This window comes from Oncorhynchus keta, chromosome 24 (assembly GCF_023373465.1).
Source record: "Oncorhynchus keta strain PuntledgeMale-10-30-2019 chromosome 24, Oket_V2, whole genome shotgun sequence".
NCBI classification, from domain to species: Eukaryota; Metazoa; Chordata; class Actinopteri; order Salmoniformes; family Salmonidae; genus Oncorhynchus; species Oncorhynchus keta.
Genome location: NC_068444.1, coordinates 10,770,283 through 10,788,192, shown reverse-complemented (window position 1 = coordinate 10,788,192; position 17,910 = coordinate 10,770,283). Strand labels below are relative to the sequence as shown.

The 17,910-nt window shown below is 48.0% G+C and overlaps 1 protein-coding gene across 2 annotated transcripts in view; it reads left to right on the top strand.

Moving 5' to 3' along the window:
• Window positions 1–17,910, top strand: part of LOC118377848 (vinculin-like) — a 70,181-nt gene that overhangs the window by 36,275 nt on the left and 15,996 nt on the right. The window contains exons 3-10 of one of the 2 annotated variants that reach the window (XM_052477664.1): window positions 3–153; window positions 1,576–1,684; window positions 2,568–2,690; window positions 2,969–3,129; window positions 12,501–12,591; window positions 13,263–13,410; window positions 15,134–15,287; window positions 15,416–15,591. In XM_052477664.1, the coding sequence (XP_052333624.1) occupies window positions 3–153; window positions 1,576–1,684; window positions 2,568–2,690; window positions 2,969–3,129; window positions 12,501–12,591; window positions 13,263–13,410; window positions 15,134–15,287; window positions 15,416–15,591 (1,113 nt within the window). Of the gene's footprint in view, window positions 1–2; window positions 154–1,575; window positions 1,685–2,567; window positions 2,691–2,968; window positions 3,130–12,497; window positions 12,592–13,262; window positions 13,411–15,133; window positions 15,288–15,415; window positions 15,592–17,910 lie in introns of both variants that reach the window. The other variant, XM_052477663.1, reaches the window with a different exon arrangement.

The window sequence follows — 17,910 nt, the reverse complement described above, 5'->3', positions numbered from 1 at the left end:
AGGGTGGAGACTGCGTGCACCAAGCTGGTGCAGGCGGCATCCATGTTGAAAGCAGACCCTTACTCCGTCCCTGCTCGAGATTACCTCATCGACGGCTCCCGTGGAATCCTCTCTGGCACCTCTGACCTGCTGCTCACCTTCGACGAGGCTGAGGTACGGTGGAGTGGTAGAGTGAAGTACCGGAGAGTACCGTACAGTAGCGTGGAGTACCGGAGAGTACCGTACAGTAGCGTGGAGAGTAAAGTGGAGTACTGGAGAGTACCTTACAGTAGAGTGCAGTAAAGTGGGGTACCGGAGAGTAGCGTGGAGAGTACAGTGGAATACTGGAGAGTACAGTACAGTAGAGTGGAGAGTACAGTAGAGTGGAGAGTACAGTGGCGTGGAGAGTACAGTGGCGTGGAGAGTACAGTGGCGTGGAGAGTACAGTGGCGTGGAGAGTACAGTAGCGTGGCGTGGAGAGTACAGTGGCGTGGAGAGTACAGTGGCGTGGAGAGTACAGTGGCGTGGAGAGTACAGTGGCGTGGAGAGTACAGTAGAGTACAGTGGCGTGGAGAGTACAGTAGAGTACAGTGGTGTGGAGAGTACAGTGGCGTGGAGAGTACAGTAGTGTGGAGTACTGGAGAGCGCAGCACCATAGGTTATGGAAGGAGTTTCATCACACCCTCAAACTGAACGTCTTGTAAATTACATTAATTACACACAGGCATAACCCTCCTCCCTCAAAACAAATGTGTGTTACAACACAGCACATCTCAGCAGGCTAGAGGTAGTTCCTTAAACCAGGCAGCCGTACCATCACCCTGGGCTCAGGGACAGTAAAACAGTACACAGTGCACAGCCAGAGACTTCGTCCCAAATGCGGACTTTTTCTCTGTTGAGTGCACTGTATAGGGAATAGGGTGCCAATCAGGATACAACCAGGGAAATTGTTTATGCGGCAGCACTGGGATTGGGAGAGGAGCACAGTAACAACACACACGTAAACACACGTACACATGCGTACACGCACACACACGTACACACACACACATACGCAGCTGGTCAGGAGCTGACAGAGCAGGAATGTCAGTGGCACAGTGTTATTATCAGGCCTCATTAACTAGCATTCTGTACCGATGGTGGGGGTTTATTCTACCTTTTTATTGATCTCCTCCAGTTGACCTCCGATGACCTCTTTTTACAAGGGAAGACTTGTTATTTCCTTGTGGTGTTTATGTAGTAACACATTAGCATAATCACTCCATAATAATCCCGTTCAGCGGTAATTCCGACGTCAAACTGAAAGTGTTTTTAGACTGAACAACACATGTAACATGGATCAGGGGATAATGAATTTATTTCAACTGACTGATTCCCTTTATATGAACTGATTCCCTTTATATGAACTGATTCCCTTTATATGAACTGATTCCCTTTATATGAACTGCAACTCGGTATCATTGAAATGTGTGTCACATTTTTGTATTTTTGTTCGGTATAGATCGAGGCAAAAGGTATTGCACACAACCCGCTAAAACATACAGATATCACTAAGAAGCTAGAGCACTATAGATTATTGATCCTGTTTTGTTGCAGGTTCGTAAAATCATCCGTGTGTGTAAAGGTATCCTGGAGTACCTGACCGTGGCAGAGGTGGTGGAATCCATGGAGGATCTGATCACGTACACCAAGAACCTGGGACCTGGTCAGACTCTTTCAACTTCATTTAACACCGTAGTCATTAAGCAGACGCTCTTATCTAGAGCCACTTCCGTTAGTGCTTTCATCATGAAGGTAGACCGGGTGAGACGACCACGTATCACAGTCATAACCACGTAGTTACCTTGGCTACTGAGAAGGACTTGAATAATGCAATGCATATAAACTGTGTGGTTCCAGCCCTGAATGCTGATTGGCTGACAGCCATGGTATATCAGACCGTATACCATGGCTATGACAAAACATTTTGTATTACTGCTCTAATTACGTTGGTAACCAGATTATAACAGCAATAAGGCACCTCGGGGGTTCATGATTATAAGGCCAATATACCAAAGCTAAGGGCTTGTATCCAGGCACTCCGCGTTGCGTCGTGCGTAAGAACGTGGTCCTTCTGTAGCTCAGTTGGTAAGAGCATGGCGCTTGTAACGCCAGGGTAGTGGGTTCGATTCCCGGGACCACCCATACGTCGAATGTATGCACACATGACTGTAAGTCGCTTTGGATAAAAGCGTCTGCTAAATGGCATATATTATATTATTATTATTATTATTATTATTATTATTATTATTATTAGAACAGCCCTTAGCCGTGGTATATTGTCCATATACTACACCCCCTCATGCCTTATTGCTTAAATAACCAATAATATTTGACATTTACCTGACACTTTTTTTTTTATCCGAAGCGATTTACAATGAATGCATAAATGTTTCTATTGGTAGCCACAGTGCGAAAAGATGTGTTGACGTCATGATTTGATGAAATATTTCATGTTCTCTTCATGGATGGCCTGTTGTCAGGAAGTGGAAATGACTTGAGAGAAACGTCTTATGTAACTGGTCCTTCGTGTGGTTGTTCCTGTCCAGGGATGACGAAGATGGCCAAGATGATTGACGAGAGACAGCAGGAGCTGACCCATCAAGAGCACCGCGTGATGCTAGTCAAGTCTATGAACACTGTCAAGGAGTTGCTGCCTGTCCTCATCTCAGGTGACGACTTCCTTCTCCTCTTCTGTTCCCTTCTCTCTAAAGATCATTCATATTTCTATTATTTATGACTGTAGAGGGGTAGATGGACCGGAAAGGTTGAGATGGGGCGAGAACCCCCATTACCACTAGTTAGATTCTGACACGGGACCGTTTCTCTAACAGAATAATACTGGATCTTCACAGTTATCTAGACATCTAACAAGTCTGGAAGAAAAAAAATCCCCTTTTTTATGTGCTTTTTTTTGCTGGTGATCACTTTTGTTGTGTTCTTACTACAGGTATCAAGATCTTTGTGACGACCAAGACGTCCGGCAGCCAGGGAGTAGAGGAGTCTCTGAAGAACAGGAACTTCACCTTCGAGAAGATGAGCGCTGAGATCAACGAGATCATCAGGGTGCTGCAGCTCACTTCCTGGGACGAAGACGCCTGGGCCAATAAGGTACGGAGCTAGCTAGAACCACACCCCCTCAGGGTTGTCTCTGGCCGGTGTAGGGAGAGGTTTCCCCTAGATGCTGATCTTGGGTCAGTTTTGCAACATTAGCGGTTAATGTTAGGATTGGAGGGGGGGAAGATGCTGATCTTGGATATGTACCCGGGGCATCTCGTCTTTGCCCGTCTCTCTCCCACTCACACACCTCGACCCTCGGGAGCTGCTCGTCTCAGACAAGAAGGAGGGTAAATGGTTTGACCAATGCTCATTAGACCTCTACAGCTTCTACTTCTACAGGATCTGTATTGCGAGTCTGCTGAACACCCACGTGGGCTCACATGCGCTGTATACCGTACCTCACATACACATAAACACTCCCAGAATGCTGCGGGAGAAGAGCGCACAACAGCCTGTCCCCTGTAACCCCACTCTCCTCTGTCCCCCGTCACCCACCCCACTCTCCCCCGTCACCCACCCCACTCTCCTCTGTCCCCTGTAAACCCCACTCTCCTCTCACCCCGCTCTCCCTCTCACCCCGCTCTCCCTCTCACCCCGCTCTCCCTCTCACCCCGCTCTCCCTCTCACCCCGCTCTCCCTCTCACCCCGCTCTCCCTCTCACCCCGCTCTCCCTCTCACCCCGCTCTCCCTCTCACCCCGCTCTCCCTCTCACCCCGCTCTCCCTCTCACCCCGCTCTCCCTCTCACCCCGCTCTCCTCTCACCCCCTCTCCCTCTCACCCCGCTCTCCCTCTCACCCCGCTCTCCCTCTCACCCCGCTCTCCCTCTCACCCCGCTCTCCCTCTCACCCCGCTCTCCCTCTCACCCCGCTCTCCCTCTCACCCCCGCGCTCCCTCTCACCCCGCGCTCCTCTCACCCCCGCTCTCCCTCTCACCCAGCTCCCTCTCACCCCGCGCTCCCTCTCACCCCCGCTCCCGTCTCCCCCGCTCTCCCCGCTCTCCCTCCCTCCCCGCGTCTCCCCCGCTCTCCCTCCCTCCCCGCGTCTCCCCCGCTCTCCCTCCCTCCCCGCGTCACCCCGCTCTCCCTCCCTCCCCGCGTCACCCCCGCTCTCCCTCCCTCCCCCGCGTCACACCCCGCTCTCCCTCCCTCCCCGCGTCACCCCCCGCTCTCCCTCCCTCCCCCGCGTCACCCCCGCTCTCCCTCCCTCCCCCCGCGTCACCCCCCGCTCTCCCTCCCTCCCCGCGTCACCCCCGCTCTCCCTCCCTCCCCGCGTCACCCCCGCTCTCCTCCCTCCCCGCGTCACCCCCGCTCTCCCTCCCTCCCCGAAGTCACCCCCGCTCTCCCTCCCTCCCTCTCCGCGTCACCCCCGCTCTCCCTCCCTCCCCTCTCCCCGTCACCCCCGCTCTCCCGCGTCACCCCCGCTCTCCCTCCCTCCCTCTCCGCGTCACCCCCGCTCTCCCTCCCCCTCCCCTCTCCGCGTCACCCCCGCTCTCCCTCACTCTCCCGCGTCACCCCCGCTCTCCCTCACTCTCCCGCGTCACCCCCGCTCTCCCTCACTCTCCAGCGTCACCCCGCTCTCCCTCACTCTCCCGCGTCACCCCCGCTCTCCCTCACTCTCCCGCGTCACCCCGCTCTCCCTCACTCTCCCGCGTCACCCCCGCTCTCCCTCACTCTCCCGCGTCACCCCCGCTCTCCCTCACTCTCCCGCGTCACCCCGCTCTCCCTCACTCTCCCGCGTCACCCCCGCTCTCCCTCACTCTCCCGCGTCACCCCCGCTCTCCCTCACTCTCCGCGTCACCCCCCGCCCTCCTCCCTCTCCCGCGTCACCCCCGCCCTCCCTCCCTCTCCCCGTCACCCCCCCTCTCCCCCGCTCTCCCTCCCTCTCCCCCCGTCACCCCCGCTCTCCCTCCCTCACCCGCGTCACCCCCGCTCTCCGCGTCACCCCGCTCTCCCTCCCTCTCCCCCGTCACCCCCCTCTCCCCCCGCTCTCCCTCCCTCTCCCCCGTCACCCCCGCTCTCCCTCCCTCACCCCTCACCCCGCTCTCCCGCGTCACCCCCGCTCTCCCTCCCTCTCCCGCGTCACCCCCGCTCTCCCTCCCTCTCCCGCGTCACCCCGCTCTCCTCCCTCTCCCGCGTCACCCCGCTCTCCCTCCCTCTCCCCGCGTCACCCCCGCTCTCCCTCCCTCTCCCCGCGTCACCCCCGCTCTCCCTCCCTCTCCCCGCGTCACCCCGCTCTCCCTCCCTCTCCGCGTCACCCCGCTCTCCCTCCCTCTACCCAGTCACCCCCGCTCTCCCTCCCTCTCCCGCGTCAACCCCCCTCTCTCCCTTCCTCTCCCCGTCAACCCCCCTCTCCCTCCCTCTCCCTCGTCTCCCTCCCTCTCCCTCCCTCTCCCGCGTCACCCCCGCTCTCCCTCCCTCCTCTCCCGCGTCACCCCCCGCTCTCCCTCCCTCTCCCGCGTCACCCCCCGCTCTCCCTCCCTCTCCCCGTCACCCCGCTCTCCCTCCCTCTCCCGCGTCACCCCAGCTCTCCCTCCCCTCTCCCCCCGTCACCCCCGCTCTCCCTCCCTCTCCCGCGTCACCCCCGCTCTCCCTCCCTCTCCCGCGTCTCCCTCCCTCTCCCTCGTCACCCCCGCTCTCCCTCCCTCTCCCGCGTCACCCCCGCTCTCCCTCCCTCTCCCGCGTCACCACCGCTCTCCCTCCCTCTCCCGCGTCTCCCTCCCTCTCCCGCGTCACCACCGCTCTCCCTCCCTCTCCCGCGTCTCCCTCCCTTTCCCGTGTCACCCCCGCTCTCCCTCCCTCTCCCGCGTCACCCCCCGCTCTCCCTCCCTCTCCCGCGTCACCCCCGCTCTCCCTCCCTCTTCCGCGGCACCCCCGCTCTCCCTCCCTCTCCCGCGGCACCCCCGCTCTCCCTCCCTCTCCCGCGTCACCCCCGCTCTCCCTCCCTCTCCCGCTCTCCCTCCCTCTCCCGCGTCACCACCGCTCTCCCTCCCTCTCCGCGTCTCCCTCCCTCTCCCGCGTCACCCCCGCTCTCCCTCCCTCTCCGCGTCACCCCGCTCTCCCTCCCTCTCCCGCGTCACCACCGCTCTCCCTCCCTCTCCGTCTCCCTCCCTCTCCTCGTCACCCCCGCTCTCCCTCCCTCTCCTCGTCACCCCCGCTCTCCCTCCCTCTCCGCGTCACCACCGCTCTCCCTCCCTCTCCGCGTCTCCCTCCCTCTCCCTCGTCACCCCCGCTCTCCCTCCCTCTCCTCGTCACCCCGCTCTCCCTCCCTCTCCCGCGTCACCACCGCTCTCCCTCCCTCTCCCTCGTCTCCCTCCCTCTCCCTCCGTCACCCCGCTCACCCCGCTCTCCTCTCCCTCTCCCGCGTCACCCCCGCTCTCCCTCCCTCTCCCCCGTCACCCCCCGCTCTCCCTCCTCTCCCCGCGTCACCCCCGCTCTCCTCCCTCTCCCCGTCACCCCGCTCTCCCTCCCTCTCCCCGTCACCCCGCTCTCCCTCCCTCTCCCCGTCACCCCCGCTCTCCCTCCCCTCCCCCCGTCACCCCCGCTCTCCCTCCCTCTCCCCCGTCACCCCCGCTCTCCCTCCCTCTCCCCCGTCACCCCGCTCTCCCTCCCTCTCCCCCGTCACCCCCGCTCTCCCTCCCTCTCCCCCGTCACCCCCGCTCTCCCTCCCTCTCCCCCGTCACCCCCGCTCTCCCTCCCTCTCCCCCGTCACCCCCGCTCTCCCTCCCCTCCCCCGCTCTCCCCTCGTCACCCCCGCTCTCCCTCCGTCACCCCCGCTCTCCCTCCCTCTCCCGCGTCACCACCGCTCTCCCTCCCTCTCCGCGTCTCCCTCCCTCTCCCGCGTCACCCCCGCTCTCCTCCTCTCCCGCGTCACCCCCGCTCTCCCTCCCTCTCCCGCGTCACCCCCGCTCTCCCTCCCTCTCCCGCGTCACCCCCGCTCTCCCTCCCTCTCCCGCTCCCTCCCTCTCCCCGCGTCACCACCGCTCTCCCTCCCTCTCCCGCGTCTCCCTCCCTCTCCCGTGTCTCCCTCCCTCTCCCCTCGTCACCCCCGCTCTCCCTCCCTCTCCCGCGTCACCCCGCTCTCCCTCCCTCTCCCCGCGTCCCCCCCGCTCCCCCTCCCTCTTCCGCGTCACCCCCGCTCTCCCTCCCTCTCCCGCGTCACCCCGCTCTCCCTCCCTCTCCCGCGTCACCCCCGCTCTCCCTCCCTCTCCGCGTCACCCCGCTCTCCCTCCCTCTCCCGCTCTCCCTCCCTCTCCCGCGTCACCACCGCTCTCCCTCCCTCTCCCGCGTCTCCCTCCCTCTCCCGCGTCTCCCTCCCTCTCCCTCGTCACCCCCGCTCTCCCTCCCTCTCCCTCGTCACCCCCGCTCTCCCTCCCTCTCCCGCGTCACCACCGCTCTCCTCTCTGATGTACTTCTTCTTTACTAGGCTCCTTACTCTTTTTCTGTTGCCTCTTATTTTTCCGTTGATATGTCTGGTTAAACATTTCTATATGTTTTGTTCTTCCTTTCTTTTGACCATTCTCTCCCCCTCCCCCCCTCCCTGTAGAAGGTAAGCCCACATCTTTCGACCCCTATCGAGCTTGTGTGGTTGTGCATTCAGCAGCAGCATGTCTGGTATCTCTCTCTGTGTTGTTGATGAAGATGACAGTCTTGTTCCGTGTGTTTTTGTGTAGTAGATCACTGCTGTAGTAGTTCTAGGAATGTTACTATATTAGATGCACTAGCTATGTGAGTGAATAAATGTTTTTCTTTAATATTTAGTAATTTCAAGTTTGACATAACATACCATAAACAGCTGATCTGAGTGGTGTTTTCCTGTTTTATAGATGTTGGTAATAGGATGGTCTTCTCCTGTGCTATAGATGCCGGTAATAGGATGGTCTTCTCCTGTACTATAGATGTTGGTAATAGGATGGTATTCTCCTGTACTATAGATGTTGGTAATAGGATGGTCTTCTCCTGTACTATAGATGTTGGTAATAGGATGGTCTTCTCCTGTACTATAGATGTTGGTAATAGGATGGTCTTCTCCTGTGCTATAGATGCCGGTAATAGGATGGTCTTCTCCTGTACTATAGATGTTGGTAATAGGATGGTCTTCTCCTGTACTATAGATGTTGGTAATAGGATGGTCTTCTCCTGTACTATAGATGTTGGTAATAGGATGGTCTTCTCCTGTGCTATAGATGCCGGTAATAGGATGGTCTTCTCCTGTACTATAGATGTTGGTAATAGGATGGTCTTCTCCTGTGCTATAGATGCCGGTAATAGGATGGTCTTCTCCTGTACTATAGATGTTGGTAATAGGATGGTCTTCTCCTGTACTATAGATGTTGGTAATAGGATGGTCTTCTCCTGTGCTATAGATGTTGGTAATAGGATGGTCTTCTCCTGTGCTATAGATGCCGGTAATAGGATGGTCTTCTCCTGTACTATAGATGTTGGTAATAGGATGGTCTTCTCCTGTGCTATAGATGCCGGTAATAGGATGGTCTTCTCCTGTACTATAGATGTTGGTAATAGGATGGTCTTCTCCTGTTTTATAGATGTTGGTAATAGGATGGTCTTCTCCTGTACTATAGATGTTGGTAATAGGATGGTCTTCTCCTGTACTATAGATGTTGGTAATAGGATGGTCTTCTCCTGTACTATAGATGTTGGTAATAGGATGGTCTTCTCCTGTATTATAGATGTTGGTAATAGGATGGTCTTCTCCTGTACTATAGATGTTGGTAATAGGATGGTCTTCTCCTGTATTATAGATGTTGGTAATAGCATGGTCTTCTCCTGTACTATAGATGTTGGTAATAGGATGGTCTTCTCCTGTACTATAGATGTTGGTAATAGGATGGTCTTCTCCTGTATTATAGATGTTGGTAATAGCATGGTCTTCTCCTGTACTATAGATGTTGGTAATAGGATGGTCTTCTCCTCTGCTATAGATGTCGGTAATAGGATGGTCTTCTCCTGTGCTATAGATGTTGGTAATAGGATGGTCTTCTCCTGTGCTATAGATGTTGGTAATAGGATGGTCTTCTCCTGTACTATAGATGTTGGTAATAGGATGGTCTTCTCCTGTGCTATAGATGTTGGTAATAGGATGGTCTTCTCCTGTACTATAGATGTTGGTAATAGGATGGTCTTCTCCTGTACTATAGATGTTGGTAATAGGATGGTCTTCTCCTGTACTATAGATGTTGGTAATAGGATGGTCTTCTCCTGTACTATAGATGTTGGTAATAGGATGGTCTTCTCCTGTACTATAGATGTTGGTAATAGGATGGTCTTCTCCTGTACTATAGATGTTGGTAATAGGATGGTCTTCTCCTGTGCTATAGATGTTGGTAATAGGATGTTCTTTAGCTCTTCTATTGATCCAGAGTACTGCTGAGTCATGTGCTATGGATTTGTCTCTCCTCTCTGTCATATTGCTTTCCAGTAAGATGAGGTGGCCAGTTTCCAGAATACAGGTTAAGCCTATTCCTGTACTTAAAAGTACTTTCAAAGGATATTCTCTATTGAGCATGCTTCTTAGTCCAGGCTTATTCTGGGCTCATCCAGTGTCCGGGAAACTGGTCCCAGGGGCAATGGGAATGAGTCATGATCTCTACAGTAGTAGTGTATATATTTCACAATAGATTTTTACCCATGGGACAAAGGCACTCAAATTGTCAAGTGGTCAGAGTAATTGACTGATTCTAGTACTGAGATATTGTCAGTGTGTAAAAACAGTGTTTTTTTGCTCGCAGATTTAACTTGGTGCCATATATACACTCTGATGTCGTCTCACCTTACATGATCCTCAAACCTCATAATCCCCAACGCAAAAGCTGGATAGATGGAGTTTTCTGTTAGTTTAGTGTGTGTGTCTTCTTGTGTTTTTAAAAGCATTGGTTACTCTTTTCTGTCCCCACCTCTCAAACCACCAGCCCAATTCTCAGCCTGTCTTCATCACTTGATGAAGTAAACCTTGTTTGTGTCCCAAATGGCACCCTATTCCCTGTGCAGTGCACTACTTCTGACTGGGTCCTGGTTGAAAGTAGTGCACTATATAGGGTGACAGGGTTACGTTTGGGACTTGACTTCACGCTGCTGTTCACTTCCAGGCTGATGGCAGCAACACACAGTAATTTCCTAAGTTTGACTTTGCTCAATCTTCCGTTTCAATACTGTGGTAAATCCCACCAATAGGCCGTTTATCATTGTCATCGTTTTCTTTGACAAAAAAACTTTAGAAAGGAGGAATTATCTTGGAGGTTTATTATGAGGTATTATTATTATAATATAATTTATTATTTTGTATTATGATTTATTATTATGATTTATGTTTTATTATTATTATTATTATGATTTATTATAATTATATTATTATTATTATGATTTATTATAATTATAATATTATTATTATTATGATTTATTATAATTATAATATTATTATTATTATGATTTATTATAATTATATTATTATTATTATTATGATTTATTATAATTATATTATTATTATTATGATTTATTATAATTATAATATTATTATTATTATGATTTATTATAATTATAATATTATTATTATTATGATTTATTATAATTATAATATTATTATTATTTTGATTTATTATAATTATAATATTATTATTATTATGATTTATTATAATTATAATATAATGTATTATTATTATGATTTATTATAATATAATGTATTATTATTATGATTTATTATAATTATAATATAATTATATAATTTATTATTATTATGATGTATTATTATTATTATGTATTATTATTATTATATAATTTATTATTATTATGATGCATTAGTATTATTTATCACTATTAGTTATTATTATGATTTATGATTATTATTTATTAGTATTTAGAATATTTTTATTATAATTTATTATTTATGTATTAGTATTTATTTATGTATTAGTATTTAGAATGTATTTATTAGTATTTATTATTTATGTATTAGTATTTAGAATGTATGTATTAGTATTTAGAATGTATGTATTAGTATTTAGAATTTATGTATTAGTATTTAGAATTTATGTATTAGTATTTAGAATGTATGTATTAGTATTTAGAATTTATTTATTAGTATTTATAATTTATGTATTAGTATTTAGATTTTTTTTATTAGTATTTAGAATTTATGTATTAGTATTTAGAATTTATAATGTATTTATTAGTATTATTATTACGTAACATGCAAAGCAGATATTTTCCAACGTGTTGTAATGTTTACATAGGTTTCTAGGGCTGTTTGCTGCTGCAGAGTTGTCCCTTGGTTGAGTTAAACTTATTATTTCAGTGATGTGGACATGCAGAATGGAATAGATCTTTTCTCGTCCCCTGAAGGACAAAGGCTGTAAACTCACATGACTCTAGTAGCGCGTACAACCGTCACTTGTCTGTCTGGATAGATGTCCTCCGAGGAGTGTAAACTCATAAACCGCCTAAAGTCATTCAAAGGCTACAGTGTCCTTGTATATCCTATCATGCAAACTCCTGGAAAACCCTGTGTCTCTCACTCTGCCACATGTTGTGTGTAACAGCTCTGTCCCAACACTTGGCTGATGAATAGACTCATTGTCAAGCCGTCTCCTGTGTGTTGTGTTCCCAGCCCCTCCAGATTGAGACACAATGGGACAGTCACAGTAGATGGGCTTTTTATGATGTGAAACAACACCCGTATTGACACTGACTTCCAAATGGCACCCTATTCGCTTTATAGTGCACTACTTCTGACAATAACCTATAGGGCTACTGGTCAAAAGTAGTGCACTATGTAAAAGTAGGGAATAGGGTGCCATTTGGAACGCACATACAGGACTGAAAAGTGATTTGATTTTAAAACAGCATGTGCATTTTTACAGGTGTGTGTTACTGACTGCGAGAGGTTAATGAATAACAGCAATGCTGTACTTCTGAGGTACAGATAATATATGGTGTGTGTGTGACAGCTTTTTGCAGAGTTGTTGTGTGTGTGCTGTAATGGTTGTGAATTTCATGTCTTATCTAACGTCATGATCCATGTGTTCATCTGCGTGAACGCTGAGCTCATGTTCATCAGTCATCATCACATTTAATGAATTCCCCAAGCAGGCAAATACTAGCATGAGACTGGTCAAACTCCAAACACATGCTGCGAGATCTGGCTCCTTGACAGACATGCCATTACCTTACTCTGAAGACACAAATTAAACTACAGAAGTTACCTTAAAAAGGAATCCTCATTAGGCAAATCTTTGCCTCAGTTTTAGACACAATTATTTGTATATGACAATCCCTGTATATGTTGTAGTAAAAAGTCCAAATGTCCCTAATTTCAGTCTTTTTCAATTATGTTTTTTTGGGGGGAAGGTTCTAGACCGAAAGTTCTTAGTTATTCTGCATGTTGTCTCCTCTGACCCTGTTGTTGATCCTAAAGGATACAGAGGCCATGAAGAGAGCTCTGGCGCTCATCGACTCTAAGATGACCCAGGCCAAGAGCTGGCTGAGGGACCCCGACGCCCAACCAGGTAACATGTCCTCCCAATGGCTCCATATACCAGGGTTCATTAGGGCAGTGGTCGCAAACCTCTCCTCACTATTTTTGTGTAGCCCCGAACTAGCTCACCCGATTCAAGTAAAGGGCTTGGTGATTAGTTGATTAGCTGAGTCAGCTGTGCTAGTTCTGGAGTAGTATGAACACAGGAAACGGCTGGGGTTCCCTGAGGAGAGGTTTGAATACCCCTGCATTTGGGGACACCGTAGAAAGAATAAAAAAAATCTATGAAAAACAAAACAATGGTGAACGTGTGAATAAAGACGTCAGAATTCAGTCTTTGTTTAAGCTTCTATCCACTGAGTTTGGAAAGTACGGCGCGTAATATGGTTCAATGTGCCAATAAAAATCAGCACAATCTACTTTTCAAAGGTAAAATTGGGATCATATATACTGTGTTAATGACCATATAAAATGTCACGGAGCGTAATGTACAATAGGGAGAACCAAGGCAAAGGGAATGTATGGTAAGTACGTGTAGGGCCGCCATCTTTATACACCACTGCTGTTGGTTTTATTGGAGTCAAAGTAGTCGCTCTGCGTCTTCAGTCCGTTTTATTCTGTTTGCTGCCAATTGAACAGGACTCGGTTATCCTTTTTCTCTAGGTGTTTGTAACATTTGTCTTGTGTGCTCAATGTGATCAGGGGATGCGGGAGAACAGGCCATCCGTCAGATCCTGGATGAGGCTGGGAAGGTGGGAGAGCTGTGTGCTGGGAAGGAGCGGAGAGATATCCTGGGAACATCCAAGACCCTGGGGCAAATCACTGACCAGGTGTCTGAGATGAGGGCCAGGTACAGTACATGTACAGTCGTACTATATGCCATTACGCTGACGCTTTTAACCAAAGTGGCTTACAGTCATCATGCGTGCAAACATTTTATTTATGGGTGGACCCGGGAATCGAATCCACAATCCTGGCATTAGCAAGTGCCATGCTTTACCAACTAAACATGTACAGTATATACAGGCAACTGCCAAAATAATGGAAACACTTGAGAAAATGAGGGATACGAAGTATATTGAAAACAGTTGTGGTTCCTGAGTTAATTAAGCACTTAACATCCCATCATGCTTAGGGTCATGTATAAAAATGCTCGGCGGGCCATTATTTTGGCTACCGTGGCTATTCCCCCATAGGATGACAACGCCCCCTTCCACAGGGCACGAGTGGTCACTGAATGGTTTGATGAACATGAAAATGATGTAAACTATATACCATGGCCCTCTGTCACCAGACCTCAAAACAGTTGACCACTTGTGGGAGATTCTGGAGTGGCGTCTGAGATGGCGTTTTCCACCATCAACAAAACACCAAATTATGGAATTTACTGTGGAAAGAATGGTGTCTTTCAGACTCTTTATTTTGGTGTTTCCTTTATTTTGGCAGCTACCTGTATGTGTTAAGAACATTGGTACAGTGTTACTGAATGACCATCTATAGAATGGGAAGGTCATCTATAGAATGGGAAGGTCATCTATAGAATGGGAAGGTCATCTATAGAATGGGAAGGTCATCTATAGAATGGGAAGGTCATCTATAGAATGGGAAGGTCATCTATAGAATGGGAGGGAAGGTCATCTATAGAATGGGAGGGAAGGTCATCTATAGAATGGGAGGGAAGGTCATCTATAGAATGGGAGGGAAGGTCATCTATAGAATGGGAGGGAAGGTCATCTATAGAATGGGAGGGAAGGTCATCTATAGAATGGGAGGGAAGGTCATCTATAGAATGGGAGGGAAGGTCATCTATAGAATGGGAGGGAAGGTCATCTATAGAATGGGAATGAAGGCCATCTATAGAATGGGAATGAAGGCCATCTATAGAATGGGAATGAAGGCCATCTATAGAATGGGAATGTCGGCCATCTATAGAATGGGAATGTCGGCCATCTATAGAATGGGAATGTCGGTCATCTATAGAATGGGAATGAAGGTCATCTATAGAATGGGAATGTAGGTCATCTATAGAATGGGAATGAAGGTCATCTATAGAATGGGAATGTAGGTCATCTATAGAATGGGAATGTAGGTCATCTATAGAATGGGAATGTAGGTCATCTATAGAATGGGAATGTAGGTCATCTATAGAATGGGAATGTAGGTCATCTATAGAATGGGAATGTAGGTCATCTATAGAATGGGAATGTAGGTCATCTATAGAATGGGAATGAAGGTCATCTATAGAATGGGAATGTAGGTCATCTATAGAATGGGAATGTAGGTCATCTATAGAATGGGAATGTAGGTCATCTATAGAATGGGAATGTAGGTCATCTATAGAATGGGAATGAAGGTCATCTATAGAATGGAAAGAGGGGGGGGAAAGAGGCTATAGAATGGGGGGAAAGAGGCGGGGGGGAAAGAGGCGGGGGAAAGAGGCGGGGGAAAGAGGCGGGGATTCAGTAGGGAATTCCAACCATGCTGTGATTCCTGAAAAACCTTTGAACTTCTGGAAAGTTTTAAGAATTTTACAACCGTCTTATGTTCTGTGTTGTCTTTCTCTCGATCTATAGGGGTCAGGGGGCATCTCCTGCAGCCAAGCAGAAGGCCCAGCAGGTCTCCCAGGGCCTGGATGTTCTCGCGGGGAAAGTGGAGAATGCAGGCCGGAAACTGGAGGCCATGACCAACTCCAAACAGGTCATCGCCAAGAGGATTGACGCTGCTCAGGTGACTCTCTTGATTGCTAGATTTTTTTGGGGGTTAAAAATTGCATAATGGAAAGGAGGATAGCACATTGTCTTCCATGGTCTTGAGCCTGTTGTGTTATGTTGACCCCTAACCCTGTGCCCCTGCAGAACTGGCTGGCAGACCCTAACGGTGGTCCTGAGGGAGAGGAAAACATTAGAGCCCTCCTGTCTGAGGCCAAGAAGATCGCTGACATGTGTGAAGACCCCAAGGAGAGAGATGACATCCTGAGGTCCATCGGAGAGATGGCTGCTCTCACTGCCAAGCTCTCTGAGCTCCGGAGACAGTAAGCAATCCATTTTATATACAATTGTATTTTCTAGGGTATTTGTCATGTGCTTTGTAAACAACAGGTGTAGACTAACAGTGAAATGCTTACATACTGCTTACTTTTCCAACAATGCAGAGTTACAGGTAAAAAATAAAAATAGAAAAGTGACATGTGGAATAAATACACACTGAATAACGAATAATAATAACAAGTGAAAATAACATGGTTATAAACAGGAAGTATCAGGTAATAACATGGCTATATACAGGAAGTATCAGGTAATAACATGGCTATATACAGGAAGTATCAGGTAATAACATGGTTATATACAGGAAGTATCAGGTAATAACATGGCTATATACAGGAAGTACCAGGTAATACCATGGTTATATACAGGAAGTATCAGGTAATAACATGGCTATATACAGGAAGTACCAGGTAATAACATGGTTATATACAGGAAGTATCAGGTAATAACATGGCTATATACAGGAAGTACCAGTACTGAGTCTATGTGCAGGGGTACCAGGTAATACCATGGTTATATACAGGAAGTACCAGGTAATAACATGGCTATATACAGGAAGTACCAGGTAATAACATGGTTATATACAGGAAGTATCAGGTAATAAATAACATGGCTATATACAGGAAGTATCAGGTAATAACATGGTTATAAACAGGAAGTATCAGGTAATAACATGGTTATATACAGGAAGTATCAGGTAATAACATGGCTATATACAGGAAGTACCAGGTAATAACATGGTTATAAACAGGAAGTATCAGGTAATAACATGGTTATATACAGGAAGTACCAGGTAATAACATGGCTATATACAGGAAGTATCAGGTAATAACATGGCTATATACAGGAAGTATCAGGTAATAACATGGCTATATACAGGAAGTACCAGTACTGAGTCTATGTGCAGGGGTACCAGGTAATACCATGGTTATATACAGGAAGTACCAGGTAATAACATGGCTATATACAGGAAGTACCAGGTAATAACATGGTTATATACAGGAAGTATCAGGTAATAAATAACATGGCTATATACAGGAAGTACCACTACTGAGTCTATGTGCAGGGGTACCAGGTAATAACATTGTTATATACAGGAAGTACCAGGTAATAACATGGTTATATACAGGAAGTACCAGGTAATAACATGGCTATATACAGGAAGTACCAGGTAATACCATGGTTATATACAGGAAGTATCAGGTAATAACATGGCTATATACAGGAAGTACCAGGTAATAACATGGTTATATACAGGAAGTATCAGGTAATAACATGGTTATATACAGGAAGTATCAGGTAATAAATAACATGGCTATATACAGGAAGTACCACTACTGAGTCTATGTGCAGGGGTACCAGGTAATAACATGGTTATATACAGGAAGTACCAGGTAATAACATGGTTATATACAGGAAGTACCAGGTAATAACATTGTTATATACAGGAAGTACCAGGTAATAACTTGGTTATATACAGGAAGTACCAGGTAATAACTTGGTTATATACAGGAAGTACCAGGTAGTAACATGGTTATATACAGGGAGTACCAGGTAGTAACATGGCTATATACAGGGAGTACCAGTACTGAGTCAATGTGCAGGGGTACCAGGTAATAACATGGCTATATACCGGAAGTACCAGTACTGAGTCAATGTGCAGGGGTACCAGGTAATAACATGGCTATATAAAGGGAGTACCAGGTAATAACATGGCTATATACCGGAAGTACCAGTACTGAGTCAATGTGCAGGGGTACCAGGTAATAACATGGTTATATACAGGAAGTACCAGTACTGAGTCAATGTGCAGGGGTACCAGGTAATTGAGGTAGCTACACTACATGACCAAAAGTATGTGGACACCTCATGGGCATTAATATGGAGTTTGTCCACCCTTTGCTGCTATAACAGCCTCTACTCTTCTGGGAAGGCTTTCCACTAGATGTTGGAACATTGCTGCTGGGACTTGCTACTTGCTTCCATTCAGCCACAAGCATTATTGAGGTCGGGCACTGATGTTGGCCAATTAGGCCTGGCTTGCAGTCGGCTTTCCAATTCATCCCAAATGTGTTAAATGGGGTTGAGATCAGGGCCCTGTGCAGGCCAGTCAAGTTTTTCCACACCGATCTCAAACCATTTCTGGATGGACCCTACTTTATGGACAATTTTTGGGGCCTTCCTCTGACACTGCCTTGTATAGAGGTCCTGGTTGGCCGGGAGCTTGGCCCCAGGGATCGGCCGTACTCACCACCCTAGCAAAGAATCCAGGGCTTCTTTTTCTGTAAATATCTTAAAAGAAAATC